Source organism: Podarcis bocagei, assembly GCF_964188305.1.
Source record: "Podarcis bocagei genome assembly, chromosome: 13".
Taxonomy (NCBI): Eukaryota; Metazoa; Chordata; class Lepidosauria; order Squamata; family Lacertidae; genus Podarcis; species Podarcis bocagei.
The window spans coordinates 39,947,445-39,963,997 of record NC_138138.1 but is presented as its reverse complement, the minus strand read 5'-3'; the positions used below and the strand labels follow the sequence as shown (position 1 = coordinate 39,963,997).

General features: G+C 48.3%; 1 protein-coding gene across 2 annotated transcripts; it reads left to right on the top strand.

Annotated features, from left to right (window-relative positions):
* Positions 1-1,356: 1,356 nt before the first annotated feature.
* Positions 1,357-15,535, top strand: CORO1A (coronin 1A). Of its 2 annotated transcripts, XM_081168424.1 has the most exons (11): positions 1,357-1,509; positions 2,690-2,892; positions 7,412-7,534; positions 9,278-9,407; positions 9,532-9,716; positions 10,983-11,102; positions 12,654-12,758; positions 13,076-13,221; positions 13,772-13,829; positions 14,357-14,572; positions 14,733-15,535. In XM_081168424.1, exons 2-11 carry the CDS (start codon positions 2,695-2,697, stop codon positions 14,835-14,837), a joined length of 1,386 nt encoding a protein of 461 aa, XP_081024550.1. In that variant the 5' UTR covers positions 1,357-1,509; positions 2,690-2,694; the 3' UTR covers positions 14,838-15,535. The 2 variants fall into 2 exon arrangements, with proteins under 2 accessions (XP_081024550.1, XP_081024551.1); XM_081168425.1 differs by lacking the exons at positions 1,357-1,509; positions 2,690-2,892 and adding an exon at positions 3,005-3,145.
* Positions 15,536-16,553: the final 1,018 nt, after the last annotated feature.

Below are 16,553 nucleotides of genomic sequence, written 5' to 3'. Positions count from 1 at the left end.
AAGCAAACATCAGGCCGTTCTACAAGGCAGCAGATTCATCCAGGAAGCAACTCGGGTAGCCACCGCCCTGTGAGAAAACCATGCACCCCTAATTTTCCCTCTGTCTGCTCATTCCAGCTGCAAAAATGGATGTTTCTCTCTCAGGCTGTGTACACACTGCTGTTTACTCCATCTCCAGTGTGCTCCCGCCACGAGTGTTTGAAGCTGAGTACATGTGACGTTAGCTAGAACTCATGTGCATCCTGTAGTTTATTAAGAAAAACTCTGGTTTGGTGCGTTTTCTCTCAAACCAGCTGCCATCTGATTTGAAAACATAAGCCACATTCACTTCGCAGTTAAGCTGAGGTGTGTACATTTGAGGGAACTGTTGCACATGCACACAAGCTGACAGCCTTGTGAAGAGGATATGGGGTTGCACGCACGGGGGAAACCAAAGAGGTCATGTCTGTTGGGTTAAGATACCCCCTTCCCCTTTCTTGGAAGTGTGTAAGTATGTGTGTGTGGTCTCGCTGCATTTTAAGCCCCTGATGTGTACATAGCCTCACACACATAACAGGTAACAGCTAACATTTACTCAGAAATAAGCCCCACTGTGTAAAATAGCGCTTACCGCAGGTTAAGCGTGTGTAGGATTTGCAGCTACAGTCTTCCAAGAATTTAGGTGAATTGCCCATTCAGGGGACCACCCCCAGCCATAAAAGAACATTAGTATTTTATTTTTTTGCAAAACCGTGGGCTCTCAGCGGGTGACACTTGGGGACAATGTTGTAGTGATATAGATCTGTTTGCTGGAATTGGCCAACAAACTCACAGTACATACCTTCAGAGCCACAAGGCTTAGAAATTTGGGGATTTATTTCAAAATGAAAGCATTGTTTTTTAAGGAGCTGAATTCTGCTCCTGTACCACCTTCTACATTTTGGGCTACTGTGGAATCTAAGGCTTGGATGCAGCCTTGCTTATTACTAAAGGATGGGTGTGAGCAAGGAAGCAAAGTATACAAAGGCATGTGCACAAATTTTTAGAAAGATAAAGCAGGTAACAGCTAACATGCTATCCGATTATAATTTTACCAAAAAGCCGCTGGGCTGTGGCGAACTGTTCCTTCATGCAGGAGCGAAGAGACCTGTGCAGCCTGCAACCTTTCCAAATAGTTGGTTTAACGAGGCATCCCTTCCAAACCGTTTGCGTGTCTCTGTTTAGCACAAACGTATCAGCAATTCTCTGTAACGTTCAGGATGAAGAATATGTACGGAGAGGAAATGAGATGGGGGAGAAAGAGAGAGAGACCTGAAGATGGATGCTCTGTGTATGTGTGTCTGTTTGTGTGTAGGGCGAGATATGACAAGCAGAGCCTCTGAGCTCCCTGCTTGACGCACGCTGAGCGCTGGCCCTTTAAGAGACCAGCCCTCCTCGCTCTGACAGTTCCAGGGCGATGGCTCTGTTAAAAAGCTCAGAGCAGCTTCATCTCCAATTCATTGTGTGGTGCATCTGCAAAAGAGGCTGCAGGTGAGAGTTTGGGGCTGGGGGGCGAAAGGACCTTCCGGTTGGGAGGGGGAGATGGCAGTGAATTGGGGAGGGGGCTTTTGCTCGCAGAACACTGGGGGGGGGGCTCTTCTATTGATTATTTTATGCCTGAAGCACTTTTCAACGTGCAAAACGCTGCATGTTGCATGTTCCTCCTGTAATACCTAATTCACAGGACCCTGTGAGGCAGGTCACAAAATTTACTATTCCCATTTTAAAGCATGCGAAGCCAACCATTTTTTTTAAAAGAAAAATCTCTTGTGGCTTAATCTGTGCTCAGGATTTTGCTGTATTTAGAATTTTCTTTCCAGGTCACATTGGCTAGCAACCCTTGGCGTGTGATGTGTCTGTTGTCCCCTGCGCCCAGGCATGGTGTCATAGATGGAGTGTTTGGTTTTAGGTCAGATAGTCCTGGTTTCAAATGCTCCCACCCCCGGTGAAGTGAACTCGGTGACTGTGGGCACATTTTTATCCTCAGCCAAACCCACCTCGCAGGATTGTTGTGAGGATAAAATATAAGCCCATATATATCATCCTTGGAAGAAGAATGGCATGCAGATCTGACAAAGGCATTGGGTACAAAAAAATTTGCCTTCCCTTTCCCACATGCAACTTGGCTTTGTTGCTTGGGTAATCTAAAGAGTTTGGCACCGTTCAAACCAAATCGTGCTCATTGGGGGAGCAAATATGGACTTATCAGGAGCTTATTTCTTACAGGCATGGGATCGGGCTGCTTATACCTCTCATTTGAAACGTGCAGGCATCTCCCGAAAGGGCTGCCTGCACGGTGCTTGTGGAACTGCCTGCCACTCCTGATCTTTCCCAGAATCTGAATGCTGTTTTGGTTGAGGTGTTTGTGGGGCTTCAAGTGTGGTTTTGCTGGTTGGGGGAGCTTGCCAGGGCAAGGAGCTAGGATGCACAACCCTCAATTATCTTGCAGACTGTGTGACTTTGAAATGGTGGCATGATTGAGACCATTGGGGCCACAGCTAAGATCAGACTTCCTAGCTGCCAGGCTGCTATATGGTCTGAGATATAAATACTGGGTTGAGGCGTCTGGCGACACCAGTGCTTACGGGACTAGGAATTTGACCCTGGGACCATTGTGATTTGATGCCCCCCAACAATGTGCAAGTGAAACTCTTTGTTTTTGTTTTTGCAGGAACCATGAGCCGTAAAGTTGTGAGATCCAGTAAGTTCCGCCATGTCTATGGACAACCGGTCAAGGCTGACCAGTGTTACGATGACATCCGTGTGTCCCAGATGACCTGGGATGGGAATTTTTGCTCCGTCAACCCCAAATTCCTGGCCATAGTTGTGGAAGCTAGTGGCGGAGGAGCCTTCCTGGTCTTGCCATTGTCCAAGGTATGTGAGCCACTCTCTGGAAAGATGGCCTTTCTAGAATCTCCTGACCCCCACGGACCTCAGCCCTCAACTCCCACCAAAATTCAACCCCTTTCAGCCCAGCCACCGCCAGCCGACAGCTACATGCATGAATCTTAACTCTGAGGTCTCCCCCCCCCCCCCCGTCTTTCCGGGGTGGCGCTCTGAAGATCGCACAGAGGAGGAGGGACAGGGAACTTGTGAAACTGCCGAAACGACAGATCTCTTTCGACAGGTTTTTTGTTTTGCCTTAAATGGCCTGAAGTTTGAACCTGCTGCGGAAATGGGGCCTTGAGAAAGAGGAAGTGGGTTTGGGGCAGGCAGAGAGGGGAAGGAAATCGGGAGAGCGCTTGGTAACTAATGAAGCTCTCTCGGCCTGCTCCATCTCTGCCTGTGCTCCAGTTCCATGCGCCCCCTAACTCGCTCCCCTTTACTGCCACCCCAAAAACCCCTCTGCACCATTCCCCAGAAATGGAAGCCAACAAGTGATGGATTCAGCCTTTCTCTAGGCCTCACGTCCTTTCCAGTTCTTCCAGTGAAACCAATTGCCATTGTTAGATGTCTGGCTTTTGCCTGATCCCCAAACCTCATGTTTTACAAGTGACTCTCTTCCCCTCCTGTTTGGTTGGGGCATTTTCTATCTTTTTGTCACATTTGAGGTCTTGGTAGGTTAATGCTTCTGACAATGCCCCTGTACTTCTCAACGTGTGTGGGTTTGTGTGGTTCAGTCTAGTCACTACACACTCAAGGACCCCTCCCCCCCAAAAAAATGCTTCTTCATTTTTTATTTGGCCACTAAGTTGAGGCTCAAAGCTGAGGCTGGGCCTCCTTGCCCCTCCACATTTTCCTCTGAGACGATCTTGTGTTTGCCCCTAGGATACAAGTGTCTCATGACTCCAGCGTGATATGGGAACGAGGAGCGGATTCACACTCCTGAGAGCGACAAAATGGGGGAGAGGGGAGGAGGGGAAGTGCGAGAGGGAAGCCATGTGAGCGTTGCTGATCCCAGTGAGGCTGATCCCCTTTCCAGCAGGGCAAGTGGCCCTTGACGTTGGCCCATTGTTCCTTACTTGGTTGCTGGACTCCCACCCAGGTTGCGGTTCCAGCCCATTTATTGGGTGGACGGGACAAGCAAATCTCTTGGTGGTCACAAGCAGAAGAAACTCGGTCCCAGAAGAAGCAATAGGGAGGGAGACAGATTGCAGAGCTGGCATTTGCAATGTGCAGAAGGCTGGAGTGGCGATCTAGAACAGCCATTGGGATATGTGGCATGAGTCCAAGTGTGGGTGGCTAGCTTAAGCCCAATAAGGCTGATCATCCATTAGAGCGAATGGGGCTCACCAAATTCTCAGTTTGCCCTCAGCCAATCACCACTTGTCTGCCTTCTTATTGACAGCCAAGCTGGGGGCAGAACTGCATGCCATTGGCTCTGGCGCCACCTACTGTCAGCTCCCCTGCTGTCTGCCCTGCTAAGCCCAATGGGCACCAAGCAGCACTGCGGTCAAATCTGTGGGTCACATACCTTTGAAAGGGTAGCCCAGGGTTGCAAGATCCTTTTTAAAAAATAAATTTTATGAAGGTTTATAGAGAGAAATACAAAACTTAATACCCCCCTTTTAAAAACCAAACTAAAACTTTTATCTAAAAACATAAAGGGGGGGAGAGAAGAAATAGAGATAGAAATAATGAAAAAAGAGAGTAGAAAATAGGTTAAAAGAGAAAGATTGGGGGGAGGGGGACCACCTAAAGGCAGCCAGGCCTGTTGTTGTGCATTTCATAGCAGGCTGATGCCAGGAAGCGGAGGTTTTCACAGCATGGAGATAAACGTGATCACTTGCTGCTGTGATTCAGCTTGCTAAGAAGCGGTGCCTAAATGAATAGATAAAAATAGCCGACAGTGGCAGTGATATCTGCAGATCAACCTTTCACTCAAGGCACAGGAGCAGAGGCTGGTTGAAACGTTGACAACTCTGCAGTTCTTTCAGGCTGGAAGTGGAGCTGTGTGGTTTTGGGGGGAGGAGAATTGGTGGCAAATGCCTCTCTGTTTTTGCACAAAGGAGCTGAAGAAGGAAGGGAAGTATCAAAGCGGGGTGGGTGGCAAAGAAGTAGAAAGGAGAACTTGGCAAGGAGGGTTGCAAAAATCCAGCCACCCAGTTAGCCACTGGCACTTCGGACAGGGCCTGACAACTGGCACTTGGCCTGCTGCCTTCGCCTCTTCTCTTAGCTGGCTCCTGGGGCAAAAAGCTTATTTCTTCAGAAGATTTATAAAGTGCTTGATCAAAGAGCTCTCCAAGCAGTGTTCAGATGAAATTGTACATGAAATGCAGCTAAAACCCACAAACCATTTAAAAGCAAACATGCAGCAAACTATCACCATTAAAAAACAAACCCCGAAGATAAAAGCCTTAAAACTTTAAATGAAGATAGGTTTTAAGAGAAGCAGTCTTGTCAGCCCCTAAGCTTTTTGAAAAGGGATTGCACTCCTGCAAATAATATTTCAGGGTGGGGCCAGTGTCCGGGGTCGCCACTGCTGTGGACCCCCAGACCCCCCTGGTCCTCATCTGTCCCGCTCCAAGAGTGAGGAGATCCAACTGCATCTTCCACTTGCCTTGCCTGTTTGTTCCACAGCTGGGACTGATGGGAATTATGGTCCAAAATGTCTGGAAGGCGCCAGCTTGTGGAAGCCTGTTCTGAGGAACAGGTGTGCCTTTTGGCCTGCAAGGAGAGGGCAAGTGATTGGGCAGCGGCCAAATCTCACCCCTCAGAATTCGGGAGCAAGCACTGCATCATGGCAGGAAAGTAATATGCTTAATCTTCATAATGTAATACGCTTCATCTCTACAAGCAGGGGATGGGGAACCTAGGTCCTGCCCCAGGTGTTATTGAACTCCAACTCCCATCAGTCCTAGTCAGCATGGCAAGTTGCCAGGGATGATGGGAATTGTAGTCCAGAGTTGTCAAGAGGGCCACCGGGTTCCACATCTCGGCTCTAAAGTCTGAGAAACCCTGATCTGGACTGGAGAGCCACCACTGGAATGAGTTACATCAGAGTTGGGGCCTTACCTGGAATGCCTCCCCAACTCTGCTTGAAACTTGAACCTGTGCCATCTGCCAACACTGGAAAGCAGTTGAGAACAATTTCTGCCTGCTGTTAAGTCAGGGGAGGCAGCCAAGAACTGCCAGGAAGAAGGGGAAACTATGCTGGCAAATCAGCACTGGGGGAACTTGGGAGTCTAGGGCTCCTACTTCTTCCTTGCCGTTATAGATACTTGTGTTGGGGCGAGCTGCTTCTGGATTTCCAAACCTTTGCATGTTTTGTGGAATCTCCTACATGTCTATAACAGGGATGGAGTTGGGTGTGTGTGTGGAGAAGGCTGGTACCTGCCAGGTAGTTTGTGTAAGGTGGTTTATTGCAGGCCCATAACCAGAGGGGGAGACAGTGCTTTAGTTTCATTGAGAGGCACTGGAAATAAACACCGTTCATTTGTGGGATTTTAACTGTCTTGTGAATTAATTGGTTCTCCAACTTTTTTTCTCTGGGCCACACTGTCAGTGTCGCAACGAAATTTTTATTAGTGAGAAATACAACTCCTAGCTGTTCTTGGCACCTGTCTTTCTCGAGAAACAATGGAGTGTGCCTCTCAGGGTGAAGTCAAACGGCTGTATTAGCAGCACCAAAGTTGATACTGTTTCTGGTTGTATATTCCAAAAAAAATCATTTTGATGCTATAATCAGTGCCGGATTTACGTATAAGCTAAACAAGCTATAGCTTAGGAGCCCACTCTCTTGGGGCCCCCCAAAAAAATTAAAGGGGGGGGAAACTGGATGTACATTTCCAAAATATAAGATAAAAAAACCAAATAAAACAATACCTACATACAGCAAATGGCATTAGATACCTATTAGGTCCATAAATTACCATATAGCATATATTCAACACAAAAACAGCGACAATTTGTTGACAAAGGACAGCTGGACAGATAAAGGGCCCCATTACCTTCAGTAGCTGAGGGCCTCATCAAACCTAAATCTGGCCCTGGCTATACTATACTATATTACTGAATATACTATATCACCGAATTGTTTAAAAGTTTCTTTGATAGTCCTTGAATCTTCCTGCCACATTTGCCATCCTCTCCTGCCACACCCTTTGAGAACTACTGACCTGGGACACCCCCCCCCCCGAAAATCTGGATGTCTGCAAAAGTTCAGGGTTGTTTTTATTATTTCTGTAATCAGAAGAACAGGGCCCTTCCGTTGTAAATGAGTCTTTTATGTCTCAATCTCTTTGTCGGCCACTTTCTCTACTGGGGCCAGCTGCCAAACTCTATTAAGTCAATTAGATATGGGTGCCCCTTTCAAGTTTGCCCCCAAAGCCAGGCTTATCACAAGTCTAGCTGCTAGCAAATAAGTAAGAGATTTAAATGAAGTATTGGCTTTTTGACCCTGAAGTAGATCCAGTCAAACTCACTTGGCCCTCTCTCCCCTCCTCTTTTGCAGACTGGCCGCCTGGATAAGGCGGCCCCGGTGGTCTCGGGTCACACAGCCCCCGTGCTGGATGTAGAGTGGTGCCCCCACAACGACCACATCATCGCCAGCGGATCTGAGGATTGCAGCGTTATGGTGAGTGGGAGCAACTGGATGGGGAAAAGGGATGGGGGTGGGGGAAGGTAGGAGCAGGGCTCATTTGCCAAGAGCAGGGTGGACGGAGACAAGTGGGTGGGGCTTAGAGGGAGATGTTGGGGGAGGAGCTTAGGGTGCTTCCAGACGGGCGCTGGTGGGCAGTGTTTGACAGAATCTGTGCAGGTTGAGGGGTTTTTTTTACCCTCCCCTTTGTCACTCCAGGGAGGCAGGTGGCACTGTGGTCTAAACCACTGAGCCTTAGGCTTGCTGATCAAAAGGTCGGCGGTTTGAATCCCGCGACGGGGTGAGCTCCCGTTGCTCGGTCCCAGCTCCTGCCAACCTAGCAGTTCGAAAGCACGCCAGTGCAAGTAGATAAATAGGTACCGCTCCGGCGGGAAGGTAAATGGCATTTCCGTGCCCTGATCTGGTTTTGCCAGAAGTGGCTTAGTCATGCTGGCCACATGACCCGGAAAAAATGGCTGCAAAGCAGACAAACGCCGGCTCCTTCGGCCTGTAAAGCGAGATGAGCGCCGCAACCCCAGAGTCGTTCGCAACTGGACTTAACTGTCAGGGGTCCCATTACCCTTTATCTTTTGTCACTCCACGCCTTACCTCCTCTCAGGAAGCTGGGGAGAAAAGGCATGGGATGGGCAGGCAGATACAAAGGGAATAGGGTGGAGCACATAGAATGATAAAATCACAAAAGGGACCTTGAGGATCATATTGTCTGCCCCCTGAAACGCAGGAAGTTGTAGCTGTACCTTACAGGGATTTAGCCTGCAACCTTGGCATTACCAGCGCCACACTATAGCTGACTATATGGACACAGGTGCCGCTGTGGTCTAAACCAGTGAGCCTCTTGGGCTGGCCGATCAGAAGGCTGGCAGTTCAAATCCCCGCAACGGGGTGAGTTCCCGTTGCTCGGTCCCTGCTCCTGCCCACCTAGCAGTTCAAAAGCACACCAGTACAAGTAGATAAATAGGTACCGCTCCGGTGGGAAGGTAAACAGCGTTTCCGTCATGGTGTTCCATTGCACCAGAAGCAGTTTAGTCATGCTGTCCACATGACCTGGAAAACTGTCTGTGGACAAACACTCCCTCGGCCTGAAGTGAGATCAACGCCACAACCCCATAATCGTCTTTGACTGGATTTAACCATCCAGGGGTCCTTTACCTTATAGCCAACTATCCATGAAAGGGTTCCAAAAGTCAAGGGGGCGGATCTTCAAGGGGGAGATAAAAGGTTGTCTTCAGCTAACTTTTACTCATAGTAGACCCATTGAAATGAATGGATCTGTTAATGGCCATCACCAAGTTAGATCCATTGATTTCAGTGGCTGTTCCCCGAGTGAAAGTTGAAAACAGCCCAAACGTAACCCAAAGGTCACCTAGAAAAGAATTCATCTGGTAGGTGAGAAGGACTGTCCCCCTTATTAGGATTTATTCCCATCCCCCGCAAGCCCAAATAAATAGCGATCTGAGTAGCGCCCTGCAGAACCTCACAGGGAATGGCGCAGTGCAATAATTCAAGGAGTGCGCCTTAACAGCATCTCTGACACCCCAGGGGGCGTTTCTCACCCAGAACACACACACTGGCAAACATATAGCCCTCAATAGGCCATTTCCTGGTTTGCTTATGGGTCTGGCTGCCCCTGCAGGTATGGGCTAGGCATGGCTGGGAGCGAGGAAGGGGGTTGCCTCTTGCTCCCGATGTCCTCCATTCTCTTTGGTGCCTTGCTTTCAGGTCTGGGCAGTGCCTGAAGCCGGCCTCGTGAGGTCCTTGAGCGATCCTCTGGTGACCCTCGAAGGCCACTCCAAGCGGGTGGGGATTGTCACGTGGCACCCGACGGCGCAGAACCTCCTGCTGAGCGCAGGTAATGAGTGGCAGGTGCATGGAGGTCTCACGGAGGCGCCGCATTCGCAATCTGGCTGGCGCGCAATCCTCTCTCCCTTCCATTGCTGGTCCTTTGTTATCGATGGCCTTGCTCTCTTTTGCAGGCTGTGACAATGCAGTGACGGTCTGGGACGTGGGGGTCGGGCAGGCGGCCCTCTCCATGGACGAGATGCACCCAGATGCCATCTACAGCGCGGCCTGGAACCAGGACGGGTCGCTGTTGTGCACGGCCTGCCGGGACAAACGCGTTCGGGTGTTTGACCCACGAGCGGGAGGCGCCGTTGCCAATGTAAGTATGAACTGCAAACTGCGGAAGTCTGTGTCCTGTGGCAGCAGGAGGGGCAAATCTAGATCAGTATACAAGACCAAGTGAATAATTCCCTAAGCCAAGCTAAAGGGTCCCTCCATCCCAGAATTTGATCTGCCAACAGCAGAATCCCACAAGGCAGGGCCAGGTGAAGTTAGCTCCCCCCTGTTGCTTGATCTGGGAACCAGAGGTCCCACAGCTTATATCAGGCTTCCTCACACTTGGCCCTCCAGATGTTTTTGGCCTCCCATGATCCCTAGCTAGAAGGACCAGTGGTCAGGGATGATGGGAATTGTAGTCTCAAAACATCTGGAGGGACGAGTTTGAGGAAGCCTGGCTTATATGCAGGCTTCATTCTTAACTCCCACACAGAATACATTTTTTCTTGTTAACAGCTTTTTATTGAATTTTCCAAAAAGAAGTGATAACAAATACAGTCGATACAAGCTAAATAATAATACCATATTGCCCCAAATATAAGCCGCTCCCTTAAAATTCCGCAGGCACTCATACCCGTTCCGTTTTACCGTATGTCTGTTTCAGCAGCAATATCGTAAAAGGTCGTGAATTTAAGCTGCACTTTAACTTTTCATGGTTAGAATTTGGGGGGAAAGTGAGGCTTATATTCAGGCCAATACGGTAAATCAATACTAGTCTAGCCCCCTGCAATATCATATATAATACTTACAGTGATCTTGATTTTCCAATGCCACTCCAACAGCACCACCCATGCATAAGAGGGAGCTTGCAGTAGTGGGGGGGGGGGTGGATGTTTGCAGAAGTACAAAAAAAAAAACACCTTTACGGAAATACATCCGAAAGACTCCCCTGTCCCAGGTAGTGTAATTAGGACTGAGCATGCTCAGTGGGCATGGAATGCTCCACTTTGTCAAAGCTTATTGGCCACCTATAGAAACATCACCCACGACTCTGCCTCGTGCTTTAAGGGGGGGGGGGGGGAAACAACAATCTTGGATTGCAGCTGTTGCAACATCTTCCATGACCATAAATTGATTAAACTGGATGAGATGCTTCATTGGGTATCTGGTGCCAACCCATTTAACTGGAGAGTCCTAAATCTGTAAAGCTGTGAGCTAGGGACACCCATCAGGCATGGTGGGGAGGAAATGGAGCCTGTCTCCCTAGCGAGTGGCACTTTATAGGTGTGGGCGGAGCCTACCTGGAATAGCTGTGGCTAAAGTCTTGGCTGTCTCTGATGCTTCCTCCTGCCTCTTCTTCCCACCACAGGAGCTGCCCCGCCCCCACGAGGGCTCACGTCCTGTCCGGGCGATTACTGTGAACGATGGAAAGCTCTTCACAACGGGCTTCAGCCGCATGAGTGAGCGTCAAGTGGCGCTGTGGGACCTGGTGAGAAGAAAGGAGGGTTGTCCTCTCCGATTGTCAGGATATGTACCTTTCGTTGCCGTAATGGAGAAGGGGAAACCCACCCCTACTTCAAGGGAGGCTTGCTAATAAAAGGATATATATTGTTGGGGCACCTGTGCCCTCCTCCTCTACATAATTAAACAAAGAAAACCTTTTGAAAGACAAGTAGTACACATTTCAGATTCCAAAAGAGTAGTAGGCATGTTGGTTTGTTGCAGTGAAAACGACGAGGTGTCTTGTGGCACCTTAAGGCCACTAACAGTCTTTAAGCTTTCGTTGACGTCAGTCCCTACAGATGCAGTGACAAATTAGCACTCAGGTACACACATACACATACACACACACACGATTGGGGGAATTGCGTGTGTTATCACAGGTACTCTAGTTATTGCTCATTAACTTTCTTTTGAACAAGATTTTTGAATAACGTAGCATTTATTTTCCACTTTTGTTTGCTCATGAAGCATGTAGTTCCCCTTAATTTTGTCAGCGGTTCTGACAAAAATCTCTGTAAAACAGACCAGCTGTTATGCCCACATTACAGACTGAGTGTTGTTCCTGAGGCTGCTCACCTAAAACTGCCTTCCTCTGCTGGAGATGTGGTCTCCTAATTCAGAGTTCAGTCTCTTCAGTGCTATTTTTCTGGAAAAAGAGGTGCCGGAACTCACCATGAATGCTTATCCTCTTTTCTTTCTTTCTTTCAATTTTTTTATTGATTTTCCAAATTTATAACAAACATAAACAACAACAAAAGAAAAAAACATTACAATATAAAAAACATACAAACATTAATCCTAACTATTATAATCCCATTTTTGTTACCATTGTTAGATGACTTCCTCAAATCCCTCTAGCTGAGTTTCCACATGACTCATTGTAGCAGTTGTCCAATACTAATTTCCAATGAAATTAACTTAGTCAATTAACATCTTTCTTTCTTATCATATTCATTTCTATCCATAGTATTATGCAATTTAAAACATTTAACTCCTAAGCCAATTTGGTATTCACAAATAGTGCTACTTATATTATCTTAGAATATTTTACTCAATAATCCTTAAATTTCTTCCATTCTTCTTGGTACTCCTCCTCTTTCTGTTCGTGGATCCTTCCGGTCAGGTCCAAAAAGTCCATCATGAATGCTTATTCTCTTATAATGGCAATGGCACCCACCTGAGAGGTGCTGGAACTGAGTTCTGGCTGGGAAAAAGCCCGGAGTCTCTTGGCTACTGTGCTATGAGCCTGCAACCATCTCCAATCTAGTCCTCCTCAGTGTAGGCCTACCGAAGTCAATACAGGTGGCTAACCTATGTCCCTTAATCTCAGTGAGTAGAGCCTTGCTGGATAAAACCCCATGTTTTGTGGTTCAAGAACCCCTTCTTCCTGCGATGGGGATACCTACCACATGAAAATATATGCTTCTCCTGCATAAGCAGAATTGCCTTCAACTTGGGATTTCTAGTCTCTCTTCCTCATTGGACTCTCAGTCCCACCCACTTAAATTTAACTTGCTATATCACTTTTACTCTGCAGAGAAAACCTGAGGAGCCTTTAACCCTCCAGGAGCTAGACACAAGCAGCGGAGTCCTTCTGCCTTACTATGATCCAGACACCAACGTGGTTTACCTGACCGGCAAGGTGAGTCCTGGATGGATGGGGCTGACGGTTTTTAGAAGCAGAACTCCGGAGGAGCTGTTCACGATTTCTGTGATGCTAATCGAGGGGGTTGTGGTGATCTGAGGGAAGAGAGCAGGGGGGAGCTTGAAACTGACATTTCAAGAGAGGACGAGGGGAACAGAAACTTCTTCTGAAGAGAGAGCAGAATTTCGCATCCTTCACTGGAATTGTTAGAAGTGCGTCTCAGCTCACAGTGAGGAAAAGGGGTTTTTACACTTGGGAAAGCTCTGGAATGACGAGGATGAATCAAACCCTTGTATTTACCTGCATTGTTGCAGGGAGACAGCAGCATCCGTTACTTTGAGCTCACGGGAGAGGCGCCCTTTGTGCACTACTTATCCATGTTCACCTCCAAGGAGTCGCAGCGAGGAGGAGGCTGGATGCCCAAGCGAGGCTTGGATGTCAGCAAGTGTGAGATTGCCAGGTATTTTGTGAACGCTTTCATGTTTCTTCCCCTTCCCACCCTGCACCCAAAGGAGGGCATGCCCGGTCCCTTTCCTCCTGCCTCATTTTATCCTCCCAACACCCCTGCCAGGTAAACTTAGCTGCCCCGTTGGCTTCTATTTGTTGATGGACTGCCACTCCCATCACCCCTGCCCATCGGCCATGCTGGCTTGGGGCTGATGGGAGCTGGAGTCCAGTAACATCCACAGGGACACAGGTTATCCATTCCTGGACTAAGAAATAGTAACGGGCCCGGTGAGCTTCATAGTTGGGTGGCGATTTGAACCCCCATTTTGCTAGTCCTGGTCTGAAACACCAATCCGCCCGCCCTCCAGATGTTTAGGACTACAACTCCCATCAGCCCAGCCAGTACCATGTTGGGTCAATGCTTTTCTAACCACTGCACCGCCCTGCCTCCCTGATCAAGGCAAAAACAAAACATCTCGGATTCTTTGGCTTTAGTTTAGGGGCATTTGCCTCCCTCCCCTCCAAGGCTTATCCTTACTAGAAGTGTTTCTTGCCTCTCCCAGGTTTTACAAGCTCCACGAGAGGAAATGTGAACCCATTGCAATGACTGTGCCTCGGAAGGTAAGCTGAGATTCCCGGGTTCTGTAAATCGTGGAGGATGGGGAGATCCACAGTGTGTCTTTGCAGAAACTCAACTTCTGTTTAAAGGCAAAATTTGCATTTATTGCTCCACCCACTTTTGTCTCTGACCCCTCCCCCCTCTAACATGTGGCTCTTCAAAGGCTTCCCAGAAGGGAATGTGGCCCCTAAATAATTCTCTAGCCTTGTTCTATGTAATTGAGGCATCCATTTTACCCTCTTGCCATTTGAGTTTGGATTTGTTGTTCTCAACTTTTCATAAACCACTTTGGGGTTTTTTTTTCCTTTTCTTTCAAGCGGTATGTAAATGCCATGAAATAAATAAAAATAAATGAAGTTTGAAGGGACCTTTTCAGGAAATCCTTGACAGAAGGGTGGACCGAGGCCCAGGAGTCGTCCCCCTGAGGGAGAGGAACTGCTGCTCTTTCCCCATTAACAGAGTGGGAGGTCCCTTTTAGATCTATCGGCCCCTTCTGTTCAGCCTGTGTCTTTGTGTGCCTTCTCTGCAGTCAGACTTGTTCCAAGAGGACCTGTATCCTGACACGGCTGGCCCAGATGCTGCCCTGACCTCCCAAGAGTGGCTGTCGGGGAAGAACGCCAGCCCCATTCTCATCTCCCTCAAGGACGGCTACACGCCCCAGAAGACCAGAGAGTTCAAGGTCAACCAAACCCTCCTTCAAGGGCCCAAAAGAAGCCAACATTCCCACGAAGGGACAGCGCCAGGGGTAAGAAGGGGAGAGAGCCCAGGATCTAGATTATGGGCCGCCACCAGAACTGGGCCAGTGGGTCTGGGCCCGAGGGTCATCAGAATAAGGGGCAGAGTCAGAGCTGGAAGAACCGGTTGCTGTGGGTCAGAACTGAAGCTTGCCTTGTGTTTTCCCACAGAGTCCAGCTCTGGAGCAGCTCTCGGAGGACCTGAAGCGGCTTCAAGCCACTGTCTCAGAACAGGAACGGCGCATCTCAGAGCTGGAGCAGATTGTGAAGAAATAGCACCCGCCCTTCCACTGCCACCCAACCAATAGCTGTTCTCCATCGGTCATACTGGACTTTGTTTCATTGGTCTTTTTTAAACCCTTCAGTTTTTTAAATGGGTGGATCCTCAGGGCATTATTAAGCACCACCCACCCCCAAACTCAGGGCAGAAAGTCAGCCTGCCAGCTCCAAATGGGCTTTGCTTTTGACTAGCCAGGTTCCACCTGCTGCCTTGATTCTGCCTGGGCAGCACTAAGCTCACCCTCTTGCCAAGTTCTTGCACGCCAGTCGCCTCTGCCCCACGACCTGCTGGCGTCCTCCTCCACATTGCCTCCCAGCTCCCAGATTAGATGCATGGCACCGCCTCCATGTTGCTGCCTCCCCTGAGAAAACTTTACCCACCTTCAGGATTTTTGTAGAAGTGCTGTAGGACCATCTTCCTGCAGGGGTTTTGTCTCACGTTTTAACCAGGGCTGCAATGTTTCACTGACAATCAGTTGAACATTTTGGTTAACTAGGCCGGGGTACGTTTCTCTTGGCCAGCAACTTGCAGGGGACGGGGTGAGTAAGTACTTCTTTTTAAAAAGCAGGTAGCAAGGGCTCTCTTAGAAGACACATTCCCTCCTATGTGTGAGAAGGGAAATATCTTTTTAAGATGTATGCTGCAACAACCGCAAGTGTGCATTACCTAATAAAGTACGCTTGTTTCTTTAGAAGTATTGTCATATGCAAGTTTATATGAATATTAGTCAAAACTCACGACGATCAATCAAGTTTTCTTGTATTGTGCGGCAGTACTAGTGGGGTTTGCCTAGTACTTATCTTTAACCTCTTCTTAAACATCACAGAGACCTCCTCCAGAAAGGTAGGCTAGAAATTAATAATACCAAGCGGCCTGACCTCCCCGTCCCCTCAGTCCAGAATGCAATCAGATAATACAAGCTCATCTTTTAAGCACCCAGAGGACAGCAAACACAATCAAAACCCTACTATTCCCATTTTTTGTCATAGGAGTACATACAGTAGCCAGTCACACCAAGCCGTATTTCTACAGCTGTTTTGTTTAACCACTAGAGGGCAGCATAAGAGGGGTTCCCAAACTGCAGTCCCTAGCACAACACATTACAATTGCTACAACAGGTGGAGATTTCATTAAGTGGTCCGCCAAGAGCCTCAGCAATTTTCAAGTGGTTGGGAAAGTTTGGGAACCACTGTTTTACACCCAGCTGCCCTCCTCTCTCTGTCTCCCTAGCTCAGTCAGTAGAGCATGAGACTCTTCATCTCAGGGTTGTGAGGTTGAGCAAAAGATCCCTGCATTGCAGGGGGTTGGACTAGATGACCCTTGAGGTCCCTTCTATCTCCTGGGACTTTAAAATCTTCCTCTATATTTGCAAGAACAATCCCACCTCATTTACCGCTTCTTTAAGGGCCAAGACTTCTTTTAACAATCAATGGCAGGTGGGTGGGAGAGAAAGAGAAGAGATCAAGCAATGATCTCCTACCAACAAAAACAAAGTGTTAGTTTGCACACTTACTAAAAAAAATGTAGCTGGAACCTTTTCACCTATAGGTAAAGGGAAAAAATTACTTGGTGCCCCATTCCCTTTGCCCCCCCTTCTTCCCCCCTCCCAAAAATCTGAAACCCGCAGGATGGGAAGGTATTGTCAAAGCAGGAGTGGAAAACCTATGAGCCTCCATGTTGCTGAACTCCAACTCCCATCAGCTCCTGCCAGA